This window comes from Vigna unguiculata, chromosome 3 (assembly GCF_004118075.2).
Source record: "Vigna unguiculata cultivar IT97K-499-35 chromosome 3, ASM411807v1, whole genome shotgun sequence".
Classification (NCBI taxonomy): Eukaryota; Viridiplantae; Streptophyta; class Magnoliopsida; order Fabales; family Fabaceae; genus Vigna; species Vigna unguiculata.
In genome coordinates this window covers 7,474,964-7,486,907 of record NC_040281.1, presented here as the reverse complement: position 1 = coordinate 7,486,907, position 11,944 = coordinate 7,474,964, and the positions used below count along the sequence as shown (strand labels likewise).

The 11,944-nt window shown below is 35.1% G+C and overlaps 2 protein-coding genes across 2 annotated transcripts; both read left to right on the top strand.

The window, feature by feature from the left end:
* Positions 1 to 1,158: 1,158 nt before the first annotated feature.
* On the top strand, positions 1,159 to 4,716 carry LOC114178405 (mitogen-activated protein kinase kinase kinase 1-like). Its single transcript, XM_028064277.1, has 8 exons — positions 1,159 to 1,845; positions 2,153 to 2,237; positions 2,320 to 2,382; positions 2,510 to 2,667; positions 2,934 to 3,006; positions 3,089 to 3,148; positions 3,295 to 3,405; positions 3,544 to 4,716. Exons 1-8 carry the CDS (start codon positions 1,253 to 1,255, stop codon positions 3,754 to 3,756), a joined length of 1,356 nt encoding a protein of 451 aa, XP_027920078.1. The 5' UTR covers positions 1,159 to 1,252; the 3' UTR covers positions 3,757 to 4,716.
* A 1,461-nt stretch (positions 4,717 to 6,177) lies between these two features.
* LOC114176492 (kxDL motif-containing protein 1) lies at positions 6,178 to 11,880 on the top strand. Its single transcript, XM_028061545.1, has 3 exons — positions 6,178 to 6,543; positions 6,641 to 6,793; positions 11,642 to 11,880. The coding sequence occupies exons 1-3, from the start codon at positions 6,425 to 6,427 to the stop codon at positions 11,745 to 11,747; spliced, it is 378 nt and encodes a 125-aa protein (XP_027917346.1). The 5' UTR covers positions 6,178 to 6,424; the 3' UTR covers positions 11,748 to 11,880.
* The last annotated feature ends 64 nt before the right edge of the window (positions 11,881 to 11,944 follow it).

Below are 11,944 nucleotides of genomic sequence, written 5' to 3'. Positions count from 1 at the left end.
GTTTTTACAAAAGTATTGCAAGAACAATTTACCTGAACTTGTTACGAGTAAAAGGAGAAAGATAATTTTCAATATTTATTTTATTGAAATTTATTATCAAATACATTAATATTAATTTCTAACATTTTTACTTTATCTAACCATAATAAACTCAATTTCTTATTTACTTTCTCTTTTATTCAGGTTGGTTTATCCTATTAATTCATTTATTACCTCTTAACTCGTTAACCAAATCATCCATGTTATATAAATAGAGGTTAATACAGATTAAATTTTAAAAATCTAATTTAAATTCAATTTATATTTAAATAGTTAGAATTGGATTCAAACTAAATCTAAAGTTATATTGTCGAAAAAAATAATTTAATTTTGTATGGGTTTAAATCTAAAAGTTTGAATTCAATTTTAAACCTAAATCCAATTCTTTTGATATAGACTAAATTTTAATTAGATTTTTAAAACTTATAAACTGGAGTCCGGGCTAATACATAATAAATTGCAAACAATACTCTATGTTTTACACTTCAATCCTCCAAAATAAAATAAAATGAAAACAACATAAACAAATAAAAAACAATACAACGGATTAAATTTAAAATAGTGTAAAATGGAAAATACAGACGAGCATTTATTAAAATATATCGAATTCGTTCCTTACTTAATTGATTCGATAACTATATATCATTTTAATTTAATTTATACACTTAAAAATGACAGGTTTTAGTTTATTCATTACAGTTTTAGAGACAGGAATAAATTCGTTTAATATCAAAATGAATACGTAAGACTTAAAACATAGGACTTATGTATGTTAATGTCAATTGAATGATTTAATAATGTTTCAAAGGATATAATTCTTTAATTATCGATAAAGAATTATGCCGTACTACGTGGAAAAGAAAAATTAAACAGAAGAATGAAAAATGAAATAGAAGTTAAATACATTCTTATAATTTAATTAATAATTTTGATTTAAACTTTAGATAAAGATAAACATAAACATGTTTTTTTTATGTTTTATACGTTTGGAGGTTAGAAAAAAGAAAGACATTGCACCAACTGCCACGTGGCGTGAAAGGTTTCCTTATGTTACAAAAAGTACAATGATTGTGCAAACAGTATTAAAATAAGGAATAAAGACTATAAATGTGTTGTATTGCGTTGTGTGCAGTGCCGTCTTTGGCTAATATTATGTTTTGGATTGGAAGAGAAAGAGTCAGTGGCGTTGTGCGCGTGTGCGTCTCAGAACATTATGGAAGGTCACCGGAAGCCGTTGAAGCCGCGCCTTGAGCGGCGGAACGCCATGAAGAACATCGATTACCGGTTGAAGGAGGATGAAGACACAGACACCGACACGGACATAGACATAGGTAGTTTGGATGAAAGGAGTTTCCGAGTGGAAGGAATTGACGGCGAATTCGACCGGATATTTCGGAGCTTGGGTCTGTCCGGGCCCGAGGACTTTGCCATCCCAGCGGCGGCTTGGAAAGAAGCCCAGGCCCAGAAGGCCCGCAGCACCGTGAACCTTCAACACGAACCGCCGCCACAAAATAAAAAGCAGAGAGAGGGGGGAATAAATGGCGTTAGGCCTCCCATTTTGGAACCCACGCAGGTTACCTCATCTTGGACCACCCAACAACCAACGGATTCTGATTCCGTGTCACGTGATGAAGACAGTGATGTTGGTGTTGAAGCTGAAATTGAAAAGGTTTCTGCTTTGGTCGGGAATGAGACCTTTGATGTTCAAAACTTGTCGCTGAATGCAACCGGATATTTCGGGTCGTGGCAGAAAGGCGAGATCTTGGGAAAGGGCTCTTTTGGAACTGTTTATGAAGGCTTCACGGAGTCAGTACACTACACTACACTGCTCTTCATTCTCTTTTTTTCTTCCTTTCTTGAGCTTCCCATGCATAGAGATTATCAAAATAAATATTGCAAATTCGTACACCAACTATTTGACATGTTTTCTGTGTCACACTCACACACTTGTTTTGAAAAAAGGAGAACATCAACGAATTATAACTAGTTTGATAATAATACTAAATACTATAATAAATACATTGGTATTTATTTATCTTGTTGATATTAAATTTCACAATTTTTATAATGTGCTTGTCGCTGATGTAGCACATACATTTTCTTTTCCTTGCAGCGATGGGAACTTTTTTGCTGTAAAGGAAGTGTCTTTATTGGATGACGGCAGCCAGGGAAAACAGAGCATTTTCCAGCTTCAGCAGGTGAGAGGCACATATTCCTCATTTGTTTGATCCATCTTATACATAAGCATTTGATAATACATAACTATTTTTGTTCTTCCAGGAAATCTCTCTTTTGAGTCAGTTCCGACACGACAACATAGTTCGATATCTTGGTACTGACAAGGTATGCTGCTTTCTTAGAATGTGTGTGTGCTCTGAAAACTGCATCTTCCTTATGTTTCGTTATCCGGTTTTGGTGATGCTCCTTGAATTATTTTTGTTATCTGTATTTACGTCTTACTATTTCTCAGGACAATGACAAGCTGTATATCTTCCTCGAACTTGTAACAAAAGGATCATTGGCAAGTCTCTATCAAAAGTATCGACTAGGGGACTCTCAAGTATCTTCATACACAAGACAGATTTTGAGTGGCTTGAAGTATCTTCATGATCGTAATGTGGTTCACAGGTAACACGAGTAAAATTTCTATCTTGATTCAATGCAATGATTGTAACCATAATAAGTGCAATCTTTCTTAGGCATTTTGGATTTTCATTTCTTCTTTCTGGTATCCTCAAGAATCTATTTTGAGCCATTTCCACTTTATATGACCATTGAAATCACTAAGTAGTCAAAGTTGGGTGCAGTGGTTGGAAGTTGATGACCGAAGTATCTCAAATTTACATCGACTTCTACATTCTAACTTTACTTCATCGAAAATTTTAAATTTGAAGGGACATCAAGTGTGCCAATATATTGGTTGATGCAAATGGCTCCGTCAAGCTTGCAGATTTTGGATTGGCGAAGGTACATTTCTTGGACAAAATAAACTTTCTTGAGTCAGCATCTTATCACAGCAAATTCCAATGCTAACTTTCTTCCTTTGTAGGCAACCAAGCTGAATGATGTTAAATCAAGTAAAGGCTCTCCCTACTGGATGGCCCCCGAGGTTTGTAATTCCTTATTCAGTTTAGAATTCACAATAATTTCTCACTTGCTTCACTGAGTTTTTCTATATCAGACTGCAGAATCACCATTTTCAGTATTTGTAATTTCATGATGTGCTTAGAATGAGTTTGAATTGTTGGATCATAGGTTGTTAACTTGAGGAACCGTGGATATGGGTTAGCAGCTGATATATGGAGCTTAGGATGTACAGTGTTAGAGATGTTGACGCGGCAACCTCCTTATTCTCATTTGGAAGGAGTATGTCTTAACATTTCACAGTTTTTACTATATTTTTCCACATTCATTTATTACTGAGACTGATTTTTCTCTGTGGCCCTTTGAAATTAGATAAATGATGCTAAATAAGTAGCTTTTTGTTTTCATTTGTTACGATAGATGCAAGCGATATTCCGAATTGGCAGTGGTCAACCCCCACCTGTTCCGGAATCTTTGTCAACAGATGCCCGAGATTTTATTCTTAAATGCTTACAAGTTAACCCTAACAAACGGCCAACTGCTGCCCGGCTATTAGACCATCCATTTGTAAAGAGACCACTTCTGTCTCCCATAAGTCCTGTTTCTCCAAGTATCAATCTTTTACTGTCCTAAGAGATTCTCAATAGTATCTGAGTTATGTGTGTGTGCAGTTCACTTGAGAGGAAGTCCACTTGGTAACTTTGGTGTTGTGAATTAGTGTACATTGATGAACCAATCCAGTTGAGCACAAACTGAAGAAGCTGTGAACGTGATGTGAGAATCATCTTAGAGTGACTTGCTGGACCTCCATGTGTCAAAGCTCTAGCTGTGATAAGCGGAGAAGTTGACTGAAGCTGCGTTTGAATGTGAACAGCTGGTGATTTTAGTGTTGTACATGAGAGGCTTATAAAGAAGCTTTAATCAGCTGCCAAGTGCCTGGAACTTGATAGACCTGTGCTGCAACCTGCTAGCGGTTGTGAGGAAGTTCACTGGACAGATTTGGAAGCGGATTTATTTACTTTTTAGAGAGAAAAGTTACGTAACTTTAGTTCATTTTCATGCCTAAACAAATAAAAGTGAACTAAAGTTACGTGACTTTTTCCTCCAATAAGTCAAAGAATCTGCTTCCGACGGATTTAAAGAGCTGGAATGAAACCTGTAACAAGACTTGAAGTTGACCTGGATGACTGGACACTTGAGAACCTGGAAAGGCATTTGAACTGGCTGGAACATATTGCACATGAAGCTGACTTGTAATTGGCAGTCAAGGTGACTGGTTATGGGCTGTTTTGGCAGTTTGTAGGTTTATCTATAGGCTAGACTATAAAAGACTTGAATCAGAAAACTTAAAAGAGTTTTTTGGCAATTCTGAAAATTCAGTTCACACAAGTTTATAGCTTTCTTGGGTTAGTTTTCTCTGAAGTTCAAGGCAACCTTGACTACAAAGTGAGCTGGGTGGCTTTGGTTCTTCAGAATTTTCTTATTTTGCTGGAGCATTTGAAGGCCTTGACTACAAAGCTAGTTAGGTGATCAAGAGCTGCAGTGTTTGTAACCAAATTTCGTTAGATCAATTCAATCTTGTTTTTACTGTCATCTGCTTTTACAATTCTGGCTTTAATGCACTGCTATTTGATTCTTCTCCTCTTTCCAAAACTTAGTTATGGATTCATACTAAGTTTAGTGAGTACAAAGTGACCATCAATGCGCTAAGGACTTCGTAGATGAGCCTTAGCATGTAAAGCTAGAAAGTGAACACGATTGAAACTCTGGTTTCTGGTCTAGAGTCAAATTTACTTTTAAGGAACTCAACCAGTGATTTTTAGTCCCCTGATCTGTTTTGCACCAAATCTACTTTTCTTTAATTGTTTTCATACTTAGAAACATGTTCCAGACATTAATTTTCAGTTTCAATTCATATTTTGTGGTTTTGGTAGTTTAGGTAGTTATTTTAGTTTTCTAGTCTAGGTTAGGAATAGAATATTCAATTCTAGTGTAGTTTTAGTTTAATTCATTGTTCCGGTAGTCAATTAGGATCAATATATACATGTTTGCATCATCTTATGTTCAATTTAACAAGTGCTGCATAGTAGATTAGGTGATTCAATTTTGCTGTCAAAAGTGCTGTCACGTAACACTGGTTTGAGCAGTGATTCTAAGTTTGTAATGTTGTTTTCTGTTTCTTCATATTTCACCTGCATTACCAGTTATTTTAGTAGTTTTCATGCATTCATATTGAATATAACTCAAAATTTTTTTTGTCAAGGCATACTCCCTTGACAGCTCTGAATAGCTAAGAAATGGAAGTAGTAACCTAACAAAGGAGCTAGTAGTTTTTAGTGTATTCAGTTTTTGGACTTTCTCTTCACTTAGAACAACACAGGGTTTTTGTACATAGCTTAATCAAGGTTTTCAAGTTCTATCAGAATGCAATTACCTCAAACATTCTTTTATGTCAATCCTAATACAAAACTTCTAGCATATAAATTTTCATCACACTTCCTCTTTCTTGTTTGTCTTCATTACAATATATATATATATATATATATACTATTATAATTTATGGTATAATAAGAATTCGTCTTCTAATAATTATCAGGACTTCAACGTAATTTTCAAATTTGTTTTAATTTTCTCTTCTCTTAATTTTAATTTTTAATTTTTTTAAATTTTTTCTCTTTCAAAATTTATAATAAGAATTTGACTTTAATAACAGAATTATGAACTGCTACAATAAACATGTTGATTTAAAGAAATAATATTTTATTAGATTCATTTAAGAGTTGTTTTTAACAAAAACATTACTTGAAGAAAAAAAAAATTAAAATCATAAAAATATTTTTAAGAATAAGGAAAAGGCGGAAAGGAAATAAATGAAAGGAATGTCTGAACTTATGGTACATAGAAATAAATTTTGTCCGCTTAAAATTTTTTCCACTTAAAATTTTGAGAAAAGAGGATCTGTCCCATAATAACTATTAAATTGGGAAGAATCAGGGTGAGCTTCAAATTTTGTCCACTTAATATTTTGTCCACTCAAGTTAATTCAAACAAGCATTAAACAAACACCAACTACCACCCATTATGTTTTCTGAATTCTGAAACGTTTCCTTCAAAAACTAAACTTGTTCAGAAAATTTCTTAAACATATAATTTGAAAATCACTTATTGAGATCCAGATCCAGAAGCCCGTGGGCCCAATTTGGTCATATACTAATTAGGCTTGTCAAAACGATGCGTTTTTGGCATTGATAAGAAAAACATGGAAGAAGTTAGAGACCAAATGCAGTTCTGGTGGTAGAAAATGTCGTCAGAGAAGGAATCGGAGTCTCGGAAATGGAGTTCTGAAGAGATTTCGCGCGAATTCAAAACCCTGGTTAATTCCGGTGATCTTCACTCGCTTAGCCACATGCAACACACCATGTGCGTATCGAAATCCAGTTTCGCTGTTATGCAATAATATTGTGTGTATATGTGTGTTCGTTAATTTGATTGATCGAGTGATTGAAGCGTGTTTCAGATTGGGAAGGTTGCAGGACAGCAATGCGGTGTTGTCGCACTTCAACGATTTCTCTCAAAACTGCATTGCTGAGATTTCCGGTGACATTGCTAGACACACGCGCGTATTGAAATCTGTCAAGTCTGATCTTGATTATATTTTTCAGAAACTCAGGTGATTTTTTTGTCATAGTGTTTTTTTTCTGTTGCTATTACTGCCTCGCCTTTCAAAATTGTTTGGTATTTACTGCTTCATCATCTATTTCCTGTTTTCGCATCCACTTGTTGTTTGGACATTCGAGGGTTCGAGTTCTAGAAGAACGAGGTGGTTTTGTACAAGTAGAATTAAATGCTTAGTTTGGTACTTTAGTTGTGAGATTCTTTCACTTAATGACTAATTTTTAATTTTTTGTGTACATGTCCTAACATATTTAGGACATATTCGAAATGTGAGGCCTTCTTTCAGAACCCAGTTCTCATGAATGAATTGTTACATGAGTGCCAAATATGAGGGCGGCTCTATGCATGAAATGCCCTCTATGTCAAGTCGCCATTAAACGTGGACGCCTTTTACAGCCACTACCAATCATTGAGAGGAGGGTTATAGGACTAATAGTCATCCCAAGGACGGTGGATCACTTGTTGCTCATTTGGATATGTTGTCATTTCACCGCCTCACAACAAGTGACTGACTGAGTAAGAGTATTTTGTCCGACTTTTATCCAGCTTTTATCAGCCATTTCTGGCGTGAATTGATGGGTATGAATTCTGCCTACCATACTTAGTTGGGTGGACGAACTGAGGTTTTAAGGAGGTTGAAATAGTATTTAAAGGCCACGGTTCACCATAAGCCCTCTTCATAGGGTCAGTTTTTGCCTTGGCTGAATATGCTCAATGGCATTTTGCTACATTTATGTGATTTACAGAAGAACTCCTCCTTCCTGATATACAGGCCAACTTTGCAATTAAAGTTGTGGGTTCCTTCTCCTCTTATGTAGAGGAAGTCATGATTTTTTTTAGTATTATTTATTGCTGAAATGGGCAAAAAGAAGAACATGCACTAGAAATGATACTTCATTCTAATACTCTAGAGCAACACCCGAGAGAGCAACAGCTCCTTACAGAGTAGCTTAACAACTACTCGGTCCAACCATAATACGTCAATCCTCCCCCTTCCCCATACTCTTGTACTCCTTAATAAAAGGGATTCTATTCTCTCTCTTTATAACTAATTTTTTTGCCAGCTCATTTTTCCCTTTTCTTTTGTAAACAATCCACTCTTTGGGCTTTGTGACTGCTTCTTGGACAATCCTTTCTTCCGGCCGAATGATTACTGCTTGATCCCCATCAAGATTTCATGTCAATATTGTTCTTGGTCATTGGGTGTGTAAAGTTGCAACCACATCATGAGAAGTTGGATACTGTGTTCTTGTTGAAGGTGTGATTTAATATCATAAAAAAGTAAGCAAGATCAAGTTCAAAACCAAATTATAGGATAGACATTAGTCACTTGTCAACTTATATCTCTACAACAACTACTTAAAGTGCTCAAATTTGATAAAACATCCCAAATGCTTGGATGTGACAATCAAACAACACTACACTTGCATCTTATCGTGACCTTCATGAGACAACCAAACATATTGAGTTGGGTTGTCATTGTTTATAAGTGAAAAACTAGAGTACGAAGGCATCACCACTATATTTGTCAACTCTAGTGAACACTTAGATGACATATTCACCGTCTCTAAAAAACTAAGGTCGATTATATTTGCCACAAGCTAGACACATACAATTTACATGCTCTAGATTGAAGGAGAGGATAATAATTTATCTTATATAATCAAGCATATCTAGATTATATACTACTTATTATTAAGAACATATTTATTTATTTTCGTATCATTGTATTTGTTATTAACAAATATCAAAACTCCTCTATTGATTGTATTAATTCTTTTGTTTTCAATATTCCGCATCAAATCTCCTTTTGTTTGTCAGCATTATTCTTTATAATTTTTTGAGCGTTTTGAGACTCTTTTTGAGAAAAAAAGCCAGGACTTCCGTAAGACAAGAAGGAACCCACAACTTCAATTGCAAAGTTGGCCGGTATATAATTCAAAAGGGAAGGACAGGCTCTTTGCTCCTATAGATAATAGGAGCTGTGTCATTCGTCATACCAAGAATATAAGCTGACAAAAAAATCCAAACAACACACTGTTGGGCTGGATTTTTTCATGATTGTACATGTGTCTAGGCTACCTGGGAAAGTAGGTGTTAATTAGGAAGTGTACTGAAGGGTGGAATTGGATGCTGGTTTTTGGGTGCTTTATATGGTGGGATTGGGTGGAGAAATGACAGGAAATAATGTTGACAATCCTCGTCCTGTGCTTGTCCTTCTCGTTATCTTTGGACGTAATATTCTTCTGCTATTTCCCATGATTAAGAATGTATTTTGAGCCACTAGTGATTCCAAGACTCAAAGATATGAAGGGAAAAGGAGTTCAAAATAGTTAAGCAGAAAAGAAAGCCATTGAGAATGCAAGACCGAAAGATATGAAGGCAAAAGATTATGTCTTCCAAGTAATGATGAAATCTAGAGACCATTTTGAACAAAGATGTAACGGAAAGCTGAGGCTCCTCGAAGGAGGGTGACGTGAAGGGAAGAAAATTCTAAATAGTAGAGATATTAGAAAATCACTTAAGTGGGAGGCTCGAGTTTGTAGGGTAATAAACTTTTTGGGGAGAGCTTTTTCAAGTTCGTCCAAAAAAATCAGTCTTCAACAGTGCCTATTTTTTGAGATGTTTTTTTTTATGTAAGCAAATAGTATCAAACCTTCATAAATTACATGTCTTAGGCTTTTTTCTATCAGTAATGGAAATTTTGCATGATCCTATTATCAATCATCGTTGTCTGCAAGGTTTTTCTTCTTTATCTATCAAGCCTAATGCCTGACACTTAAGGGGGAGTTAGAGATCCCGAAGGAAACTTTGTCAATAATATTTTAACACACCCTTGCCATTGTTGACAAGCTACCACTCAGTAAGGCGAAGGTAAACAATGTTGTAGTCATTGAGAAAATATTGAGATCTATGATGCTTAGGTTCAATTATGTGATGTCTATTAAGGAATCAAGGGGATTGATTACTGAGCAGTTTTATACTATATGAGACTTATGTTCCTTTTTTTGGACAAAGATGCTGTTAGCCACTCTGTTTTCCATTGCAGTTGAATATGTTCCTGCAGTTTCTTGCACCTGTCAATTCATGTGCATGAAGGTGGTGGCACAACAATTTTCTGTGACACTGATTCTTAGCTCTCAAAGAATCATGTTTTTCATGCCCATACATAGATGCTCTTTCACAAGGTTTGTAAGTTAGTTCACGAACAATTTGTGGATATAATGACATACCCAGTATAGCATGATTTCCTTGTAATGCTTTGAGGTTCATTAGGACTATGTGTTGGCCCAATTGAAAACTGAATAAGTTGCTATTCAGTCTTAGGGAGAATATTAAGTTATTAATATTTGAATTATTTTTGTCTTGAACTAATCTTTAAATGTTAGTGATTTAGATAATCTCTATCTTCTAGGAATAAGATATTGGCTTTGTTGAAGATTATTGCCGTATTAGTGTATGAATATAGCTTAAATTTTTTTTCTCCAACCATTTTGACTATCTACGTGTAAAGATTCCCAATTTGGAGATGATAGTTGAGAGAAGGGAGGAAGAGGCAGGTGGATGATTTTGTTTTATATATTGAACTAGTGATTCATGTATGCCAAGTTCAAATTCATTGTGAAGGAGCGCATGTCGGATATGAAGTCCTTTCTGTGTTGTGTTCTACCAAACAACTTAAGCCTTTGGGAAATTTCTTTTATATGTGCATGTGGTACACTTTTCTTCTGTATCAAAATCTTTAGACAGATATTCCATCTAAGGCCTTTATCATCTATATCTGTCTCACTGTTAAGTCTAGTGTCTTGAATGTCAATGATATCACAAATACATAGATTTAGTTGAATTGTTATAAGATTGCTGTGATCGCATTAAAGGTTTCACCACTTTGCTATTGGCTCCTCATTATTTTGTCATATAGTTATGTATTTTTGGCTTTCAACACTTCCTTGTTTGTGGACTTGATATGGCTTGACGACTAGCTAGCTGGTGAGTAGGTTCAGAAACCAATCAACAGTTACGATTTTAGACAAAATTGGCAGAGTCTACTCAGGTGTAGATGGAAATACTCAATTATATGTGTGTATAGAGAGATTACTCAATTATATCTATCAGCCATTGACGAAGACAGACCAGTGCATATGATACACACCCATACAATATAATGGAATTCCTATTATTGTGTGTTTATTGACATCATATGTAGACAAAGTGGTGTTTTTTTGGTGTTCCCTCCCTCCCTATAATGGTTATCATCAACCTTTTCTTCGTTGTGTAATAACGAATGCTGAATGATGAAAGAAAACATACCTTTTGGGCATACACTCAGTTGCTTTGAGTTTTTTTAAACAATCCAAAATTGAAGAGAGAATTCCACAACGGAGCAAAACCTAGGATGGGCGTTGATTGAGAATGTTGAAGATAATAAGTCTTTAGTAAGGACAAAGAAGTATTGATGACATTGGTAGACGACAGGAAATCTGGTGAAGCCAGAAAGGCACAAGCCAAAGCTGATAGTGGCTATCCTCTAATAAACGAATCCATGAAAATCCATGAAACTGGTGATAACTATGGAATTAGGTCTCGTGTTTAGATACACCATTTCGATTTCTCACAAGTGTTGAGTAATCCTGATCTTAATTGGTAGTACATTTTTTTATGTTTCCGAATTTGAAGATTGCCAAATGAAACGTAACAGATGATAAATTTAGGCAACAGTATAAGAAATGTGATAAATGTGTAAAAACGTAGCGAAGAACCTTCTATTTTTGCTTGCTACAACCACCCACATACATCTTTAATTTTCTCTTTTTGGTGACCTATTTTTCTGCTTGGTTCGCAGGAGTATGAAATCAAAAATTATGGCAACTTATCCTGATGCATTTCCTGAAGACTCAACGGGCGAAGTGATTGATGATCGGAGACCAGACCTTGAAATGCCCAAGTAACTAATGTTATGAACGCCATTAGCTCAATAGACAATGGAACTGTTCCTTCATTTATTTTAAATACGCATTTAGTTCCTGTAAAATAATTTAACGAATAACTTTTCTTTAATTTCTTGCTCCTAACAAATTCAAACAGTGCTTCGAATAATAAAGTAAAATGTTATCAAAAATATTTTAGGATCAAAAGTAAATAATAG